Source organism: Otolemur garnettii, unplaced genomic scaffold, assembly GCF_000181295.1.
Source record: "Otolemur garnettii isolate 467f Iridium unplaced genomic scaffold, OtoGar3 scaffold00021, whole genome shotgun sequence".
NCBI classification, from domain to species: Eukaryota; Metazoa; Chordata; class Mammalia; order Primates; family Galagidae; genus Otolemur; species Otolemur garnettii.
In genome coordinates this window covers 23,330,767-23,352,743 of record NW_003852416.1, presented here as the reverse complement: position 1 = coordinate 23,352,743, position 21,977 = coordinate 23,330,767, and the positions used below count along the sequence as shown (strand labels likewise).

Sequence of the window (21,977 nt, the reverse complement as noted above, 5' to 3'; positions counted from 1 at the left end):
TGTAACTTTTCTGTAAGTTTGAAATTATAACAAAATAAAAAGTTACAGTGAGCACAGAGGATCTTTTCAGATGATGAAAATACTCTAAAATTGGATTGTGGTGATGTCTGTATAACTATACATTTGTTAAAAATTATTAAGTTGTTTAAGCTATGACATGACGGAAAAAAGTTTAAAAATGATTGAATTGTTTTAAAAATTTAATAAAGCAAAAGGTCTTACACACCCTCATTTCCTAGCCCTGTGGCCTGGTACCCGCCCTTTACTTTAATCTCCCCACCACAGAACTCCCCAACACAAATCTTCGGCCTCAGATGGGTCTGCTCCTCACTTTCCCTCCCAAGTGCACAGCACACACCTTCCAAATACCACCAAGCCCCCTTACCTTTGCTTCACCTCTCTACCTACCTAAGTGTTGGCCAGCCTTCAGGCCCCATTCAGATCCCACCTGGCTACACCTGCGACAGTCCACCCCTCCTTTCCATCTCTCACTCTGGCCTATCGACTCACATGATCCTCATCTCTGCTCTGACGGAGCGCTGACCACATGCCAGAGCACGTTATATAAGCACTTCATGTGGATTATCTCATTTGAACTTCACAGCCCGGTAAGATAAGTGCACTCGCTGGTCCCATTTAGCAGATGAGGAAATTGAGTCAGTAGTGAGCTGTCCAAGATCTATCAGGTGGCTGTTGGTGGTGCCAAAATTCTAATCTGCCATTTTCACACCCAATGCTGGGCTGGTAGTGACTGTGCTCTCGGTCACTACATATGTCCTTACACATTTGCTCTTTCTCCCCCACTAGCCTACAAGCTCCCGGAGGAGCAGGTCCACACCAGGACCTCTCTCCACACGCTCTGCACACTGCAGGTGCCCAACAGCTGTCTGTCCGCCACAGGCTGGGTTCCAGAAAGGAGAGGAGGGGTCGCCAACTCCATCAAAAAAGAGAAGCCAGTTCTCCACCCCCCAGCACAGCCCAGCTCCCTGGCTACTGCCCAAGGCCCGGCCGTCATCTGCTCTGGGTAATAAGTATTTGTATGGCGATAATTACAGCATTTGGGAAGAAAATCCCATTAAGCAAGAGCCCTGCCGAGCTGCTAATGCCGGCACAGAACTGGAGGCGGCAACTCCGCCAAGCCTGTCTGCTCCCAATAATGTGGGAGCTGCCTGTCCCCGCCACCCCTCGCCCAGCCCCAAAAGAGCACGGCCGCCTCTGCTGGCAGCCTCAGACAGCCTGGGCCACCGACAGCCAGCCCTGGCCCAGGAACTGGTATCCAGGAAGGGCAGCGCGGTGTGCTCCAGGGCTCCCAGTAGCTGCCTGGAGAGGGAAAGGAGGGCCACCCCAATACCGAGCATTGAGTGGCACCTGTTCCCCTCACGTCCCTGCAATTCTCTGTCACCTTAATAATAATAATAATACCACTTATTGGGCACTTACTGTCTGCCTGGCCCTGTGCATAGTGCTCCTCAGAGCATTACTCATTAATCCTCGCGGCCACCCTGGGAGGCAGGTCCGGCCATCATCCTCACTTACAGGCTAGGAAATAGGGGTTCTAAGAAGTCACATTTTTCTCCCAAGCACTTACCCCAGCTTGCAATTATTTATTCTACATTCTATCCGCCTGCTTAACTAAAACTCGGGTTTCTGCTTCTCCTCAGCACTATTCACTGGGCACAATGCAGGCACTCAATAGGCAGCTATCTGTTGAATGAGGGAATTAAACCCCACGCTTGCCCCATGTCCCCCCAGCTGCTGAGAGGCAGAGGGAACTATATACCCAAAGGGTCTGGCTCCAGGGCTGTGCCATGGCCACTATCCACTCTGCAGGGTCGCCATTCCCTGGCTCCAATCCCAACGGTAGGCAGGAGAGATGCCCAGGTGCACTGGACAGGCAGTCTGAGCAGGCCTCAGGAGAGCAGCTTGCAGCACCGCCCATGCTCAACTCCTTACTTTCCATTCTGCCCTCAAAGCTCTAGTTCTAGCTCTAGCTTCTCAAATAGTAACAATAATATCCTAATGTTTGAGTCGCAAAGGATTTTCACAGTTATTGCATGAGTGAATCCTTGCAAAGGCCCTAGGAGGTAGCAGCTGCTATTATCCCTTGAAGCAGGTGAATACCAGCCATGTGCCCAGCATGGCTTCTTTGCTCACTCATTCCTCATCATCAACCCGCACAGCTGTAGGACCACTCTGGGGCTCTGACATTAGTCATCCAGAGCCCAGCCACCACATCAAAGCCTAAGAGAGCAGGAGGTGCTCTCCCTGCCAGAAGGCAATCTCCTGTACACGCAGGTCTCTGCTGCAGGGGACCACAGTGGCCGGCTCAGGGAGCCCAGGTGATCCAGGCCCTGATGGCAGATACGGCTTCAGTGGCCCCTAACCTCACTCACCACAGCCACCGTCCGATCATTATTAAGAATTCCAGATAGGCTCCCCAGACCATTAGGCTTGAGTGCCTGGGCAGTCTCCCTCACGCATGACTTCCAGACTCAAAGAGTTGAGCCTCGAAAAGGTGTGGGTATCCCAGGGCTCTCTGGCATACATAGAGAGAGGCGGGGTAGACAGATGGGAGGGAAAGAGGGTGGCAGGAGAACAGGCCCATGATCTGACAAGCAGCAGAGTGTGCTGGGCCTGGGAGAAAGCAGAAATCAGCAGGCCTGCCCAGGGGTCTGCCCACCACTCCTCTCCATGGGTGGTGATCTGCCAGAGGCCCTGCAGAAGCACCCACAAGGGAACCTGCCACAGCAGAACACAAGTACCCGGGGTTGAGGGTGGACCATATCCATACATACCACACTCTCCTGTTCACATTCTCCTGGACAACCTAGTCCAAAAGACCTTTATTTATTTATTTATTTATTGTAAGACAGAGTCTTACTCTGTCACTGGCTGGAGTGCAGTGGCAACATCATAACTCACTGCACCTTCAAACTCCTGGCTCAAAGTGATTCCCTGCCTCAGCTTCCCAAGTTCCCTTCCCAAATCCGGCCAGGATTATAGGCAGCAAATTTTCCTATTTTTTGTAGACATAGGGCCTCACTCTTGCTCAGGCTGGTCTCAGACCCCTGGCCTTAAGCAATCCTCTCACCTCAGCCTCCCAAAGTGCTAGGATTACAGGCTAGACTTTTTAAATTAAATATATATATATATCCATCTGTGGAAGAAAAAAAAAGTTAACAGTGACCATAGCTGGGTCCCTCTGCACCTGGGCTCTACAAAGAGATGATGCCTCCAAGGCCTCCTCTACCACCTCCCCCAGGTCCCCTCTGTATTTTTATTGTTCCATTACAGTGAATTATTGAGCGTTCCTTCCCCACCCAGCCCACCAGCCCCACAGCCGCTCTGGCTGAACCAATTTCCTTGGCACCTCAGGGGCCTACCCAACCTCTTCCCAGAAGTCCCTGCACAAACCAATGACAATTTCTTTCCACGTGGGGGGACAGGGCTGGATCTGCAGTTAGGAATATGTGATCATAAAGTTGCCGGGCCTCACAGGCTGCTGCAGAAACTGCCCAAAGGACAAACGGCAAAGGCACAGCTGCAGTCTATAAAAACTTCACAGCCTCAGAAGCAGCCGCTGTCTCAGCTAATACCGCACGACACCCATATTGATTAGAGAGCATTTGCCACAGTGATTCTGAGTCAGCTGGGTCTCACCAAGGCCTCTGTCAGGGTGTTCTTTTCCTCTTCAAATGGCTCTCCACAAGCTGCCTGGTGAGAGGGCAAAGAGCAGACCTCCTCCTCTCCCCAAGACAACTCATCCCTGGGTTCCAACTGGGAAGTCCCCAAGGGAAAATTCCAGATGGAGAAAGGCCTTGCTGAACCTTGCCAACCTCCCTTCCCACCCTAAGTCCCCATCACACCCACTGGTCACGGCATGTTTCAGACCCATGGACAAACTGGGCCACTCGCCCGCATCGGACCAGGCGCACACACAGCTGCTGCTTTTTGCTCACGTTGCTCCCCCGCCTGTACTGCATGCGCTCTCTGCTTGGCAAAATCCAGCCCTACCCTGATAAAAAGGATAAAGAAAGCCCTTTCCTTTGGAAAAGCCCACTCAGAGCAGAAAAAGCATGTTTCTCACCCTCTATGTTCCTACAGTCCATTTCCAAGGCTACCTGGCCTTCTCTTGGGAGCTCACAGTCAGGAGTCCCTTGCCCAGTCCTCTAGGCCATATGTCCCTTGAGAGTAGGAACAGGCACTCTCACTGCTGATGCCTAACCCCCAAGACAGTTCTTGGCTCCATAAACATTTACTGAACTAAAATAACAAGACTTGTCTCCCAGCTGGCACGGTGGCTCACACCTGTAATTCTAGCACTCTGGGAGGCTGAGGCAGATGGATTGCCTGAGCTCACAGGTTTGAGACCAGGGTGAGCCAGAGAGAGATCTCATCTCTAAAAATAGCTGGGCATTGTGGCAGGTGCCTGTAGTCCCAGCTACTTGAGAGGCTGAGGCAAGAGAATCACTGGAGCCCAAGAGTTTGAGGTTGCTGTGAGAAATGACACCATGGCACTCTACTGAGGGTGACAAAATGAGACTACCCCCCCCAAAAAAGACTCCTTTCCCTACCCTATTCTAATAATGGCTCTCACTCAGCATCAGAACATGCCAGGCACTTGAGTTATCTTCCATCCTCCCCAAAACCAGAGACCTTACATATCCCCATCCCCAATTTCCTGACGGAAAGCAACTAAGGCTCAGAGAAGTTAAGTAACTTACCCAAGGTCATGCAACTAACAAGTGACAAAGCTGGGGCTCCAACTCAGGTGGTGTGACTCCTGGAGCCCCAACTCTTTCCTCCATACTAGGAAATTTCACTTCCATCACCCTGATCACAAAAGAGCTGAGGAATTCATGGAAGTCAAAACAGATGCTGTCCAACATGAAAGGTGGTAAGAGAGCAAGGATGGAGATGGCTTCAAGATTCAAGATCCGAAAGCAAAGGAGAAAGGCAAATGCATCTCAGATCTAGGCTGCTCCCAGAGTAACAGCTGCAGGAGAAACACCCCAGTGGTAAGGCCAGGGGAACAGGAAGGAGGTGCAGAGGGAATAGGCATGGAGGGTGACTGGGCCACCTCAGGGCTCCTCTGGTTATGTTTCTGACCTTCAGTTCCTCTCCACATCCACAGAGGAGGATGCACAGGCTGCCCCAAGGAAATTCAGTTTGGCTCCATATCTCTCCAACCCCCTCCCCCCCCACACACACACTCAAGCACACACGCTGATTCCCATCAAAACCGTAAATTCCCTGAAAACTGCACAGGACTTTTTTAGACTCATTCAAGAAGAGTGTGGGGCAAATGTGCGCTCACTAATTGCTGGCCTCAGTAGTTTGATCCAGGAGATAGCTCTCCTCAGCGTCAGATTTCTGTCTCTGACCGGCTGGGAGCTGTAGAAATGTACTCAAAAGTTACCAAAATATGTATGTCTTTCCTGAGAGCCACTGCAGTCGTGAGGAGTGTGAGAAGGAGTAGGTAGGTTTCAAAGGAGCCAGCAGCCTCTCCAAAGCCTTGTTCAAAAACCTCCTGGTGCAGTCACCTCTGTGAGCAGTACAAAAGCCCTGCATGTGACCAAAAATCTATACACCCAGCCCACGTACAGGGACTCTCATGGCCTAATACTACTGAGGTGGCCCCATAATACTAGGAATTCACACAGACACACATTCTGCTGGAGAATCACTGAAAGCACACACACACATCCTACAAAGCTCAGTGGGTCTAGAAAGGGTTGAGTTTCCTCAAGAATTCATAAGTGAAAGAAAAGAGAAATGTTGTTTTACGACTTGTTAACTTGTCATGGTCAATGTCTTTAACCTTTGCCTCCATCTCCAAGCTCCTGACCTCTTGGCATTATTCATGGGGCTGCCCATCCAGGAAACACCTCCCTATCTCTGGGTGCTGAATGTTACATACCCCAAGCCCCAGATCAAAAGCCTGTCAGGTCCTATTGTCTGCCTGGGTTGGGGATGGCTGGATGTGAGTGGGGGGAGATGGGAGACCAATGCCTGACACCTGCAGGGGAAAAATTCTCAAGGCTCTGGGGCAAACAATGGGGGGGGGGGGGGGGGCGACCACAAACTTCACCTCCATCCCACTCTGCAGCCCATCACCAGTCTGGAAGCTGCAAATCCACACAACTGGCTCAGAGCACAGCCAGGGCCCATGTGCCCAAAAGGAGACATTGTGCCTGGTGAATAAGAGAAGCTACTCTCCTGGGTGCCAGGAGCTTTCTGGCACCAATTCGCAGGCACCCTGGAGGAATAAAGTGCTGGCGCAGTGGGAAGGGCCTGCTGGTGCAGAGCGCAGGATGCAGGTGTGAGGACAGGAGCTGACAACCCCGAGGGCCCTTTGGATCCCGAGGAAAGGGAAACAGCAGAGCTCCAGGCTCCAGGCTCTTGGTTTGGAGGGGGAAAAAAAACCTGGCAGACGTTGACCGGTCTATGGGCTCCGGACTCCGGGCCCCAACGGTCCTGCCTCCACCCCCGGCTCTGAATTGCGTTTGGGGGAGAGGATAACCCCGGGGCTCCAGGAGCTCTAGGGATAGGGGCCATACTCACAGCCGCTCGGTGTTCCGTGGGATGTTCTTGGGGATGGCCTGCAGCCCGGTGCCGTGGCAGTCCACCGTGGTGCCCGTGCAGGTGCAGAGGGCGGGGCACCCCGTGGCACCCAGGCGCCACGCGGCTGCCCACAGCAGTAGCCAGAGCTCCGGCCGGACCAGCCCAGCTGAGGACCCCCACCTGGCCATCAACGCCATGGTGCCCTCACCGCGTCCCGCTTGAGAGCCAGACGACGGCAGCCCCTGACCATCCCCGTCCGGGGCCGCCTCCAGGTGCCGTCCCCGGGCAAAGCCACTAAAAGAGCCTACGGACTGGTGCACTGCGCCCTTGCGGGCTGGGAGGCACCTTGCTCCGCCAAGCGACGGCGCCTGTGCGCGGACGGAGGGAGGGCGCCTTGGGTGGAGGGCGCTCGGCTCCTCTCCTGTTTCGCTGCCTGCGTCTCCCTCTCCCTCCCTCCAGCTCCCAACTGACTGCTGCGAGGAGGAAAATGGGCAGGCCCCGCGCGCGCACGCACCCCGCGTGCACACACACACACACACACACACACACGCTCACACCCGCACGCTCGCTCCCACCCGGCAGTCATCCATCAATCGAAAAGCTCACATCCAGGGCCAGGCTCCTCCCAGACCCCCCACCGCCCCCTCCTCCCGACCACAGCCCCGCCGCTGAGAGCCGAGTACAGTTTCAAAGGTGGAACCTCAGAGGCGCCGCCGGCGGGCAGGGGGCTGCCAGGGAAGGGAGGGGTCCCGGCTTTACACACTTACGCACACGGCGAGGATGCTCACACTTAAACACGCGCACCCCAGCACCCGCGGCCCCAGCCGCCCGTCCAGAGGGGGGAGGGGATCTTATTTAGCCGCTTGGACGCCTTCCCCAGACCACAGACAGGCTTTCCCCGACGGCAGAAGCGGCTCCCAGGTCCCACGGGACTTGCTTTGTCAATTTTTGGTAAAGAGAAGCCCCACTCCCAGGTAGGCATCTCCAAACCACCTATCTTACTTAGCCTGGGGCCTTGAGAGTGAGGTCTCAGGTAGGGTGGGGTGAACAAAAAGCCTTAGACCAAGTACACCCTCTCCCTGAAAAACACATGTTCTCTGCCAAGATGGCAGTACTCACTTCTCAGAGGGAACAAGCCAGCTCCCCACCCAGGATGAGAGTGACCCTGACTCAGACGTTTGCACAGCAGGACGCATTTCTACCCTGGGCCACTACCTCTACCCTGGCTGCTGGAGACAGAGGCGAGGTATCAATGGGAGTTGGAAGTCCAGTAAACATCTTCCTCCACTCATGCCAATATTCTTCCATTTCTGACAGGTGAAAACAAAAATTCAGTCCCTATATCAAAGGCGACAGAGTAGGCTGGAACAGAGCAGAGCCAGCCTGGGAGGGACACACGACAGACCCACCCATTTGGGATGCAGGCCTTACATCCTGCTGGGCAGGGACTCTGTGCACTCTGAGGCAGGTGTGGACTGTGGGCGTGACTGGGAGACGGAGTGGGGGATGGAGAATTCTCCTCAACTCCAGAAAAGATGAAGGAGCTCCCCAAAACCAAGGACACTGTGGCTTGCTAGGGTTCTTCAGAACCAGGCATTGTCCATCATCATGGTCCTGATGTCCACCTGCCACAGCCTAGGAAGGGGAAAGGGCTAAGGAGATCTTGAAATGCTTCCCCCATGGGAGCAGGGTCTGGTCCAAGAGGTACCGAAGCAGGCACAGTATGGATGCAATGTGTGTGTGCGTGTGCATGCTCCCATGTGTGTGCATGTGTGTATCTGTGTGTGTGCGTGCCTGTGCGTGGTGAGGCACACGATGTTAAGAGGCTCTATGGGATTGAAGCCTTACCACCCACCACGTACCCAAGGCTCCAGGGTTTTTTATTTTTCTTTTCCATCTTGATGCAAATTTTGCAGTATCCCTACCATCGTGACACAAATACAACTGTGTCCAGTATGCACAGCTTATGTGGCTGATCTTATGGGCTTCTAACAGTTCTTTTGAAAGTTTTCACACATCCCGGTCCATGAGCTCCATCAATTCAATAACTCGGGGGTGCCTGTGTGGTACAACAAGACAGAGGGAACCTTCCCACAAATCAGGCAGAGTCTGACAAGGCTGCATCTCCCCTTCTCCTCACTAGCTCCTGCTGCTGCTCCACGGGGCCCTCCCAGCAGCCTCAGGCAGAGTTAAATCCTCCTTAGCTGTGCTGTGCCCAGCTGCTTTGTTTATCCCCTCCAAGCTGGGGCTGTTTACACATGCGGCTCTTTCTCCACACTTGGGGCAGAGCCCCACCCCACCCTACTCACCCTGGCTTCCTCACTTCCTCACTTGGGCACTTGCCCCAGCACCTGGCACTTAATAGGCCTGTCACAGACGCCATCAGACAGTTGAAGTCTCCAACCTTCCACCCCAGTGGTATCTCCTTGGCCCATGACCTTGGAGGGACCCTCAGCAGCCAGAACCCATGTGGGGAAGGGAGAAAGTGTTAATTAGCTGGGCGGGATGCCCTGAGGTCCTCAGAGTGGCAGGGTGAAGGGGCATGAGGAGGGGTGAGTGTGGGAAGGGGGTCCAAGATCAGCAGTGTCTGTGGCTTTTGAAAGCCAGCCCCCTTCTTCCAGACCAGCCTGGAGAGTGAATCCCCACAAAGACCCTAAGCCAACTTATCACAACCTGGCAAAGTCTGGCCTCTCCTTTGAAGGGAGGGGGAAAAGGAGCCCCCCCCAGACCCAGGACAAAAGCTCCCCCCCAGCAGCCTATCAGGGAGGCCCTGACCCAGCAGTGGGGCAGCCCCCCAACTTGGCTCCCCTCCCCAGCTCCTCCACCCCAGAACCTGGCCAGCTCCCCAACTCAGGAGGCAGTTCGCCATGAATGAACGCAGCTCATTAGCGGTCCCAGCACATTTACTCCTTAAACAACCACCTGGCCAGCAACACACCCCTAACCCCCCCCCCTGCTTTTTCAATTTCCTCTCCCCTGCCCCTCCCTCTGTTGGGTCCCCCTACCCCCTCCCTACAGCCTGGCCACCTGCTCCCTCTGCACGGGTGGGGAGGAGGCAGGCCTGGTGCATTGCTTCTGCCAGGAATGCTCCACCAAGCCTGGCTCTGCCCACCTGCCACCAGCAGTGCAACCCCCAGGAGAGAAACTTAGGGTTGGGTCTCCCCATCCCAGTGGTGTGATTCTTCCCTGAATCCCCTCAGCCATGTGTATTCGGGAGTTGAGGGCCACCTCCTGCCTGGGACTAGAGGAGGGAGTCCCCGCCTTCTGGCTTCTGCACAGCTCCTCTCCTTCAGCTCCTTCTGGAGCACCAAGAAGATGGAGACCCTGGGTGAGGCTGAGGACCACTGTGGTGTGGATTTCCAAACCACAAAGACAAGCGTGAGACAGAAAGCCTGAATCGCTAAATACTACTTTCTGAGGGTCTATATACTGTGTACACTGTATTGGAACTTGGTAATTCAGCTGGGAATGAGAATGACCCTGGCTCTCAGTAAGCTCACAGTCCAGCATGGGCACGGAGAGAGGAAACAGGAAAGCCCGCTCAGCATGATTAAGTTCGGTGACAGGGAAGGGAGAATTGCAGAGAACTCAGAGTGAAGGTCACAGAATGGAAGAGGAGGTACTTGAGCGGAGTCTTGAAAGGTAAACAGGCATTGGCTGGGCAGCAAAACAGGAAGACAGGCTTTCCTGGCAAAGAGAGCTGCATGAGGCCAGGCACACAGACCAGGACCAGCACCCTTAATGGCTGAGCTTCGGCAAGTGCAGTAGGGCTGGATTACAGGAGGGGTTCATGTGGGGAGCACGGGAGGAGGTTATGGAGAGGATGGGAGCACAGCTCAGAGGCCCTAATGTAGCCATCCCCTGCTTTATTCAGCGTCAGCATCCCTAGACTGTCCCTGTGTTCAAACATATGCCTATACATGTGTGTGCTGGGAAATGCAGTCTCTGGAACCAGTGTCTCGAGCACCTGGTTCATTCCAGGGCAGGGACCTGGGAGGTCGCAAGAGACAGTTCCAACAGTTCCAATTTTTTTAATTGATTAGATTTTTCATTCTGTGTAGTATGACCTGCCCCCACCAATACATTATGTACACCCCCCCTGGGGTGCTTATGATACATCCTGGTTCCTGTGACCCACCCCCGACCTCTATAGTCAGAATCTTCACTGGTAGCAAGATGGAGGGGGCAGTGGGGGGGGGGGTTGCTGTTTGTAAGGAGGTGTGATTCTGATGCAGGTGGTTCTCAGAGACCATGCTCTAAGAATCTGGCCTGGTGTGCTGAGTTAATGAATTTGAACTTCTCTGAAGAGCCATTAAAGGAAAGGGCCTGGCAGGGACAAAAGATCTGAGGTCCACTGGTCTTCCTCCCTCTAGATTCCACATAGCAAGGATGTGGCACATCAAAGAGCTGTGGGCAGCAAAACAGGGAGACAGGCTTTCCTGGCAAAGAGAACTGCATGAGGCCAGGCACACAGACCAGGACCAGCACCCTCAATGGCGGAGCTTCCGCAAGGATGTGGCACATCAAAGAGAAAGATAGCCAAGTGGGAATGGGGGAGGACAGGATGTCAGCGCTGAAAGGCAATAAATAAATAATCAAATCCAAATGCCATGATACAAGCCAGGTGTGGTGGCTCACGCCTGTAATCCCAGCGTTTGGGGAGGCCAAGATGGGCAGATGACCTGAGCTCATGAGTTCGAGACCAGCCTGAGCTAAAGCAAGACCCCATCTCTAAAAAAAAAAAGGCATGGCATTATGGTAGACACCTATAGTCCCAGCTACTTGGGAGGCTGAGACAAGAGAATTGCTTAAGCCCAAAAGTTAGAGGTTGCTGTGAGCTGTGATGCCAGGGCACTCTACCAGGGGCAACAAAGTGAGACTCTGTCTCAGAAAATAAAAACCAAATGCCATGATACAGTTGGGGGCCCATAGAAATGAGGCACTCGGCTCGGTGCCTGTAGCTCAACCGGCTAAGGCGCCAGCCACGTACACCTAAGGTGGCAGGTTCGAATCCCCAGCCCAGACCCGCCAAACAACAATGACGGTAGCAACCAAAAAAAGAGCCGGGCGTTGTGGCGGGTGCCTGTGGTCCCAGCTACTTGGGAGGTGGAGGCAGGAGACTCGCTGGAGCCCAGGAGTTGGAGGTTGCTGTGAGCTGTAATGCCACGGCACTCTACCCAGGGGGACAGCTTGAGGCTGTGTCTCAAAAAAAAAAAGAAATGAGGCACTCAGCCTAACTGCACATGACAAAGAAGCTACAGCAGTGAGCCAAGAAGGAGGATGGATCTTGCTCTGCTGGGCCACACACCTGGGTAAAGCACAACAGCCAATCTATCCTGGGCACCCCTCTTGACCCTGACACCCACAGAGTGACTAAGAAACTGGGAGATCTGTGTCAGCAGGACTCTGGGCATTTTAGCTTTAAACTCTAAATCCCTAACATATGCTCAGATTTGGAGGGAGTTGCACTGTTTGAGGCACTTACGACAACGCCCACAGCAGGGACAAGCTTCTAGACTTAGGGTCAAGTGGCTTTTAGAGGCCACCATATGCATCCAGGACAACCTGGCAAATAGAAGAACTAGAAGTAAGAGAGAAGTGCAGTGGAGAGGAGAAGGAAGAAGAGAAGAGAGGGAGAGAGTACGGCAACAGTGACAATTGAGCAGGCAGCACTTGTCACTCAATCACAAGACATTGCTTACAGGTTAACTGTGAGCCTAGCACTGGGCAGATAAGAGAGCCATGCTTGGGGTTCATTGGGGGGTTTGTATCTATTTGTAGTTTTCTTCAAATTTAAGAAGTTTTCAACCTTTACTTCTTCACATTTTTTCTGTTCCCTCCTTATTTTCCTATACTTTGGGGACTCCAGTTACACGTACATTAGGCCATTTGACCTAATTGTCTCATAGCTCATTAATTTCCTGTTCAGTTTTTTTCATCTTGTTTCTATCTGTGTTTCATTTTGGTGAGTTTCTCTTGCTGTGTTGTCAAGTTCATGACCTTTTCTCCCACAGTATCGAATCTGCTATTAATCTCATCCAATACAATTTTTATCTCAAACTTTGTAGTTTCTATATCCAGAAGACGTATTTGGATTTTCTTTTTTTTTTTCATACCTTCCATTTTCTTAACATGCTCATTTTCCCTCTACCTTCCTGTATATACGGAATATAGTCATTATAAGTCTATCCACTAATTTTAAGTATCATTTCTGGATCAGTTTTGATTGATTGCTTTTTCTCTTCATTACGGGTCATATTTTCATACTATAATAGTTACCCCTTATCTTCAGGGTATATATTTCAAGACACCCCCCTGAGGATGACTAAAAATGTGGATAGTACCAAACCCTGTATATACTATGTTTTTTACTATACATACGTACCTATGATAAAGTTCAATTTCCAAATAAGACACAATAAGAGATTAACAATAGCAACTAATAATAAAATAAAACAATTATAACAATATACTGTAATAAAAATTGCATGAATGTAGTCTCTCTCTCTCAAATTATCTTATTATACCATACTGTAGGTAACTGAAATCATGGACAGTGAAACCTCAGAGAAGGGGGAGCTGCTGTACCTTGTATCCTGGTAATTATAGATTCAATGACAGACACTGTGAATTTTACCTTGTTGAGTGCTGGATAATCTTGTTTTATTTTTTTAATATTCTTGACCTTCTTCTGGAACAGAGTCAAATCACTTGGAAACAGTTTGATCCCTGAGACTTGCCTTTACACATCCTTGGGCAGGACCAGAGTAGCCTTTTACCAAAGGCTAAGGACAGATTTCCCCACTACTGAGGCAGTACATTTCTAAATACTCCACCAAGGTCCTGCTGAAGGTTTCTCCTGTCACTGGTGGGAATGTCAACCACTCCCAACTCCATGGGAGTTCCCAGGATGGTTCTGCCTGCTCCTTTTGGGTGGAACTTTCCCATTTATACACATGTACTGATCAGTTCACAGTTGCAGACTGGGAGGAGAAAGTATGGCACAGCAGGGGTGGACCACCTGCAAATCCCTGCCTGTTGTCCTCTTTGGAATCAATCTCTTCTGTCTTCCCTAAAAACTCTTACCACCATGGCCTCCCCAGACTCCCAGCTATAGCTCAGGTGGATGCTGGGTTCCATATGGGGCCCCTCTTGCTCTGTGGGCTGGAAACTCTCTCCAGGCTGTAAGCTGGGGAGACTAAAGGACTCACCCCACTGTTTCCCTCTCTCAGGAATCACTGTGCCACACTAGCAGTTGTCTATTTTCTGAAAATGGTTATTTCATAATTTTGTTCCTGCCTTCTTTAGTTGTTTAAGGCAGGAGGGTAAATTTGGCCCCTTACCCCATCTTGGCCAGAAACAGAAGTTTGTAAGAGATGTTCTGACAACACTCTGTGCCCTCTAAACATTCCCAGTGTGCCAGAGAGAGACAGTCAAGAACACAGACAATTACATGACTCTGACAAGTGTCCTGAAGCCGGCCAGAGAGGAAGGGAATCTCAGCCTCATGGGTCTTCTCTTAGCTTTTGAAGTATCTTAACACTCTTTGTGCATCCAGTCCTCATGCTAGAAGACTCTCCGGCCATTATCAACCTGGCATGGTCCGCCTCATCCTGCAGGCCTCAGGAAGCCTTCTCTGACACTGGGGTAGGTCAGCCAGCTCTCTGTACTGCTAGGCGGTCTCAGGGTTCCTTCCTGTGCCTCCCCTTCAGAGCACTTTATACTATGATTTGAAATTATTTGTTTATCTACTATCTCTCCTCCCTTCCAGGCTGAAGATCCACATGTATAGGTTTGCGTCTGTCTTGTACTTTAACTGTGTTCAGAGCCTGACACAGAGAAAATGCTGAGTAAGTATTCTAACTGCCGCATAGGGAGGTCATTGGTGGGGTGGGGAGTGATCTGGAGAATAGAGGTGCAGGAAAGACAGCATTTCTGTTTATGTCAGAGAGCAATAGAGAAGCACATTTGACTAGAGAGAGAATTCCCCAGGGGAACAATGAGATTATGAAATGAGGCGGGAGGGCAGGGTGCAGAGAACCTGAAGGCCAGACTGAGACACTGGGACATAATCCTGGAGGCATTAATGTGCCACTGGTCAGTCCTAAACAGTCACCACCTGGCACCTGTGCCACCTGGTTGGGGTCCTGGGAAGAGACTCTGGGATGGAGAAGGGCTTGCAGAACCTTTATTAGTACTGCTGTTAGAATCACTGTCTCTGTGGAGCTGTAACACCAGCTAAGTGGAAGCCTCAGTCAGGTCTACAAGAAGTTCTAAAGATAGGATGACCCTCTGGAGCTATCCCAAGTTGCGGTGAGAATGCTGGGCCCTTATCCAGTAGCACTGGATGGGGGTTGCCCCTGCAAGGAAGTGTAACCTTGGGCAGGGCAATTTTCTTACAGTATGGGCAGTGCCCAGTGAAGGCTAATAGCGGGGGGCCATCCCAGAAAGCTCTTCCATCTGGTCAGGGGGATACGGTCTTCATTCCCAGAGGCAAATCCAGGCATTCTACCACATTGTGTATACTTAAGGGGCAGTATGGAAGACCGGGGGACATGAGAGATTAGGGAACCCTTCCTAGAGTGAGTATAAGCTAAGATCTAAAGGATGGTTAGGAATTAGCCAGTCAAACAGGTGCAAGGCAAGCATGTTTCAGACAGGGGAACAGAGCAGGAGAAGGCCCAGAGGCAAGAACAGGATTAAAACTATTATGTTTTCGGAAGGGAAGTAGTACAGATCCTGAGAGGAAGCCGTCTGGTAGGTTAAGCTGTGGAGTGAGACACTCTATCTCCTCTCTTCTACTGGTCCTCTGCCTCAGCCCCTCTGCCTCGGGTAGGAAAGGGAGGACCCAAGGTGGAAACATATTGTATACCCAAAACCACCCAGGAGAAGGAAGAGGCAGCCTCTCCACCTAAGCCAGGCTTCAGTCCTCCAAGGACCAAGAAGAGGCCAAAAATGTGGCATCAGGGAGCTCCTTATCCCACCTGCATCTCAGGGTGTTAAAGAACAATCTGACCTGTTAACAAAGACTTCCACTGTGCCTATAAATTCTGAGGACCCATAATGTTCCAAGAGCTTTCCATATTACAACATTTAATCCTCCCAACAAATTTATGAGGCAGGTGATATAGCTTGGACATTTGTCCCCTCCAAATTTTGACCCCTATGTTGGAGGCAGAGCGCAGAGACAGGCGTTTGGTCATGCGGCAGGTCTCTCGTGAATGGCTTAGTGCCCTCCCCATAGCAATGAGTGACTTCTTGCTTTATTAGTTCACAGGAGAGCTGATAGAGCATGGCACCGCTCTGCCCCCTCTTGCTCCTTCTCTCCTTATGTGACACGCCTGCTCCCTCTTCACCTTCTGCCTTAATTGGAAGCTCCTCGAGGCCATCGCTGGAAGCAGATGCCAGTGCCATGCTTCTCAAACAGACTGCAAAACCGTGAGCCGTATAAACCTCTCTTCTTTAGAAACTTCTCGGCCTCGGGGATTCTTTTATAGCAATGAGAAATGAACTAAGACAGTAGCCCTGTACTATTTTTATAAATGAGGAGATGGAAGCACAGAGATGTCCAGCAGCTTGTCCAAGGTCACACAGTGCATGGGTGGCAGAGCTGGGATGTAAAATATGCATTTAATTACAATCTCCTGGGGAGGGTGTGGGGATTAAGCGGATAGTACATATGAAAGTTCTTTTGCTATACAGGCATATGGTTAGTGTGTTCATTTTAAAAATAGCCAAAACTGGCAATAGTGATAGTTAGGGAAAAGGTCTGTCTACAGAAAGTTCCTTTTGACAAACATTATGGGTGAGTAATTTCTGGAGGATTCCTTCCTCTTCATTTCCCTTAGCTCCTTCTGCAAACGAGCACATTCTGGGTCTGCTGGGGAATGTAACTGACGCAAAATTCAGATATTCTTAGACCTTTCCTTTCCTTCACAGACTGTGGGTGGGGTCTTCTATCTCAAATGTAGTTGTCCTTCTTAAACTGGCAAAAAATCCAAGTTTAGCAGCTCATAGCCTAAAAACATTAGATGAATTTAATGTGTTTTTAAAAACCATACCAGGCTAAGCACAGTCATTCCCACCTATAATCCTAGCTCTTTGGGAGGCTGAGGTTAGAGCATGATTTGAACCTAGGAGTTCAAGACCGGCCCAGGTAACATAGCTAGACCTTGTCTTTACAAAATATAAAAATAAAATAAAATATAAAAGTGGTTAAAATAGAGAATTTTATTGTATATATATGTTTATCACAATAAAAAATAATAAAAACAGCAATGGCTCAGTTAAGGGAGAGAAAGTGGTTCAGAATGCCCAGAAAGAGCCCAATAAATGTTGAAAACAATAGTGATCGCTAGCATCAAATAACTCTCTCATCGTTCCCCACAAAGGGGAGGCAGGAGATTTTAACCCAGGCAGTCTGACTCCAGATGTCACACCCTGGGCCATTTTACCGCATTCCACAGCGACAGAGCTGCCTGCTGTTGGTGTCATCCATGACCTAAATGATCTGCAGGCAATCCCCGCAAGGGTGGAGCTGCTACCCCTCTTTTTTGAGAGATCTGGGACACAGAGGAGTCAACTATGCTCCCTCATGCAGCTAGCAGGTGGCAAAGCTCCATTTTCAGATCCAGGCCTGGTGCCTGCAAGAGCCAGACAATGGTATAAATGACTGACTGCAGATTGGAAAGAATCGTGGCAGTTTTTAAAGTTGGGTCAGGGAATCAAGGTAGGCACGGCAGGAAAGACTTGGAGAATTTTTCAGGGAAGGAAGGAAGAATTTTCAAAATCGATTGTTTGGCTGCTTTTGGGCTTCTGCCAAGCCAGTCTGGATCCTTGGAAGGTCTCTCAACCTCTTCAATATGGGCATTCATCAACCAGCTGTGACTGCCAGGGCAGCAGCTGGAACCCAAGTCCTGAACAGGTTCACAGTTACTTGCTCCCTGGCTGCAGCCCACAGCTCTGCCTGACCCTGCACTGTGAGGATGCCACTGGGGTTCCTGGGAGAGCTAGAGCAACCTAAGAGGAAGGCAGGACGCTGGTAGAGGTGGAGTGGGGCAGCTGGGGCCATCTGGACCACTGCTTGGGGCTAGGGATCTTTGCCAAGAGGGGCTCAGAACAAACAGAAACCCGCACCGCTGGGTCAATCAGAATGGCTCTGGACACATGGGAATGGGGGCATGCACAGGCCCTCTGGGGGGTTCCGGCACCATCTGTGAGGGGGTGTGCCCAGGGCTGGGGTGGGGTGCAGAATTGGTCTAGCTCTGTAACCTGTCCAGTTGCCCAGCCACACTGTCTCCAGCTTCCCTTGGTGGGGACAGACACATAGTGCCCCAGTGCAGTACAGCTGAACATTACTTCAGAGAGAAACACTGTAATCCCCCCATTTTACAGATGGGGAAATAGAGTTCTGAGAGAAGCAACTGACCTAAGGTCACAGAACAGACTGGGCCAGAGCAGATCCTTCTCCCTACCTCATCACATGCCTCACACATTGAGATTACACCTTTACATGGCTGCCTGCCTGCCTATCTGTAGCTTCTCTCCTATTCACTGGTGCAATCCACCACCTAGCCCAGGACCTGGAACCTAGTAGGTGCTCAATAAATATTTGTGAAACTGAAATGAACTGGGATGGGAATAGAAACGCAGGTCCTTGATCTTTGAGGAAAGACAGAACTTAGAAATCCAGGAATGCTCATAGTTGTTCAGAGCCAGAGCAGCTGGAGGCTGGATGAACAGACCCGACCCAGGGGCCCAGATGTTGCGTATCAGCTCACTTCTTTCTGCTCTCTCCCTTCTCCATCTCACCACTCCCCTCCAGACTGAGACTGAGGAAACCCCTGGAGGGCTTTGACTTAAAACCTTAGAGCTGGAAGGAACTTTCCATATCCTTTAGTTACCGTCTATGTAATGTTTTCTTAAATGATTTTCATTAAGTTCATTCAATAAATATTTATTGTGTATCCAACATGAACAAGGCCCTGCATTGCTGAAACAAGAAGTGTGTTTCTTGTTAAAATCAAAAGCAAGTTTATAAATCCGGACTCTTCTACAGCCAGAAGTATTTAGTAAGCTAACATCAGTATTCAATACAAGCCAAACATACAGATGCTATTATTTCAATAAAGCAGAGAACCCAAGTTAAAAGCAGCCATTTGGGGGGCACACACCTTCATTTAATACAGATGGCTGCATCTCCCTGGTTTGAAAACTTTGCATTGGAATAAAGTGTCTTTCCTCCACATTGCTTTTTCTTTAAAAAAAAAATCGTATTATCTTTTAAAAAGTAAAAAAGGTCATTTTTGGAGAAATTATTCTCTTCTAACTGGAAGAAACAATAATTTTCCAGGCATTGAGAACTGCTCAGTTCCAGGCATTGAGAACTGCTCAGTTGGTACACTTGGGGTGTGTACCAAGCCTTTTCCCAGCCAACTCAGACAAGAGCAGCTCTAGGACAACTAAAGAAAGCTGAAGAAGATTTGACATCTAGAAGAACAAGACTGGACAACCCCTTGGAATGTCTAGAAAAGAATTAGGGAGAAAAATGTATTCAAACCTGGCCAGATGCAGTGGCTCACGCCTATAATCATAGCATTCTGGGGGCTAGGGTGGTGGATCACTTGAGCTCAGAAGTTCAAGACCAGCCTGAGCAAGAGTTAGACCCTATCTCTACTAAAAAATAAAATCCTGAGGCAAGAGGATCACCTGAGCCGAAGAGTTTGAGGTTGCTGTGAGCTATGATGCCATGACACTGTACCAAAGGCAACAAAGTGAGACTTTGCCTTAAAAAAAAAAAAAGTGCTCAAACCTACAAGAAACCAAAGTTTAATTAAATAATAAAAAATGTGAAACATTGTGAAAATAGGAAAAGTTAGAGAATGTGCACCCTAGTCTGACTGTATTAGGTGTTTGCTTTTCTTTAAGTGTGGCTCTAAGTTGATATCATATCTGATAGTTCAAGTCCAAATTCAATGGCTCCGTGTGTGCCCAGAGCCTAGCAGTTTGACAGTGTGACAGATACTGTTTTCACTGGATGCGATTCAGTGCTTAGTGATTTGAACTCACCCTACAAGCTAAACATTTACCTACCCTATGACCCAACAGTTCCTTTCCGCTCCTGGAGACATACAAGATCTGCCAATTAAGTTCACAAACTTGCCACTATGTGCAGAACTGACTAAAACATTGCAAAAATTCATTGAATTATGCATCAAAATCATTGACTAACTATGAGAAGCACAGCAGACCAAGTACACATTGCTAGAGAAATAGGAAAATCTTGGCAGGAGAAGGATGTGTGCAAAAATGGGCTCTTGTGTCATGATCATGCACCAGCTCACAGGGCACTCTCTGTGAGGGAGTTTGAGTCACCCTCCCTACTCACCTGGATCTGGCCCCCACTGACTTTCTTCTTTACCTAAAGATAAAGGAAATGTTGAAAGGAAGACATTTTGATGACATTCAGAACATCAAGGGTAATACAATGACAGCTCTGATGGCCATCCTAGAAAAAGAGTTCCAAAAATCAAAGGGTAGACCAGGCACTGGTGTTAGTGCTCAGCTTCCTAAGGGGAGTACCTCAAAGGTGACTGTAGCGATATTGAACAGTGAGGTATTTAGCACTTTTTCTAGGATGAGTTCGTGAACTTAAGTGTCAGACCTTGTGTATCTGTATAGAAAGATATACAGATATATGTCTTCAACAGAAGTGATGGTTAAGTCCACCAAAAGACATGTGCAAGCATATTTATAGCAACCTCATTCATAATTGCTCAGACTTGGAGACAACTCAAATGTTCATCAACAGAATGGGTAAACAAATTGCAGTGTAGCTCTACAGTGGAATAATGAGCAAGAACGAACCACCCAACAAACATGAATGAGTCCCACAGGCATTCTGCTGAGTGAAAGAAGCCAGATGCAAGCATACATGTTGCTTAATTAAAAGCATGACGTAAAACACAAGCAAAACTCATCAATGGTGATAGAAGTCAAAATAATAGTTGCTTTTGAGACAGGAGAGACTGAATGAGGGTGCAAGGGAGGCTTTTGGGTTTCTGGAAATAATCTGTATCTTGGTCTAGATGGTGGTAGTGTGTATATAAATATTTATACACATATCCATTTATATGTATATTAACGAACAAGTTAAACACTTAAAATTAGTGCACTTTATGAAAGTTATAACTCAATAAAAGAAGAAAAAATAATTTTATCAGGGAAGACAAGTACCTGGTGGGCATGCTACCACTTTCCCCTCCTTTGGCCGTGACCAAAGGAGTTCTTTCCATTGAGGTAAGCTCTAATGCTCTCTTCTAACTGGAAGAAACAACACTTTCTAGGCATTCAGAACTGCTCAGTGGACTGGGAGTGTGTCTTTTCCAAGCCAACACAGACAAGATATGCTCTAGGACAACTAAAGAAAGCTGAAGAAGATTTGACATCTGGAAGAAGTCACCAGCATTCTTTCCATTGAGCTAAGCTTCAGAACCAAAAACCATAAGCTTTCTCTCACGTGTACACAAGTATCTTGATTAAGAGACAGAGTAAGCTGGCATCTCTGGTTTTTCTAGCCACATTTTGAGGAAGGCTGGCTCCCACTATTGACTGGTAGCAGCTTCCCCAAAATCCAAGTTCAGGTTCAGTTTCCAGGAGAGAATGGCTTCTGAAGAACAGACTCAGAAGCTTGGGAGTTGACAGCATGAGGGCCACATAACTGAAGGAAGCCCCAGGAGAGACTAGGGGATTAACTTAGCACATAGGTAACCAGGGCCCAAAAAAGCCTAGAGTTGGATTAGGCCTATTTCCTTTTTTTCCCCCTTTTTCTTTTCTTTTTGATTTAGAGACAGGGTCTTGTTCTATTACCCAGGCTGCAATACAGTGGTGCAATCATAGCCCACCCAGCTTCAAACTCAAACTCCTGGGCTCAAGTGATCCTCCTTCTTCAGCCTTCCAAGTAGCTGGGACCACAGGGTTGTGCCACCACCTGGCTAATTTTTAGAATTGTTTTAGGGATGGGGTCTCATTATGTTGCCTAGACTGGTCTCGAACTTCTGGCCTCAAGTGATCCTCCCACCTTGTCCTCCCAAAGTGCTGGGATTATAGGTGTGAGCCACCATATCTGGCCTAACTGGGCCCCTTCTCTACCAGGTAGAACAAACCTTTTTTTTCTCTACTAGCAAGAAATGGAAAGAGAAGCGAAGTATTGAGGTTATTATCTATGAAATGTCTGATTTCCTTAAGTACTAAATTTGATGGTAGATATTTGTGACATTTCACTTTCACACTTCTTGTTTTGTTTTTATTGTGAAGGTACATCCTCGGCCTTTCAAACACTCACTTTGGCTTTTGATTAGCTCTCAAATCTTTTTTTTTTTTTTTTTTTTTGAGACAGAGCCTCAAGCTGTCCT

General features: G+C 49.4%; 1 protein-coding gene across 1 annotated transcript in view; it reads right to left on the bottom strand.

The window, feature by feature from the left end:
• SLIT1 (slit guidance ligand 1) overlaps positions 1 to 7,002 on the bottom strand; it is a 167,781-nt gene extending 160,779 nt beyond the window's left edge. Inside the window, exon 1 of the mRNA XM_003787301.2 lies at positions 6,565 to 7,002. Coding sequence (XP_003787349.1) covers positions 6,565 to 6,761 — 197 coding nt within the window. The 5' untranslated portion in view covers positions 6,762 to 7,002. The remainder of the gene's footprint in view (positions 1 to 6,564) is intronic.
• Positions 7,003 to 21,977: the final 14,975 nt, after the last annotated feature.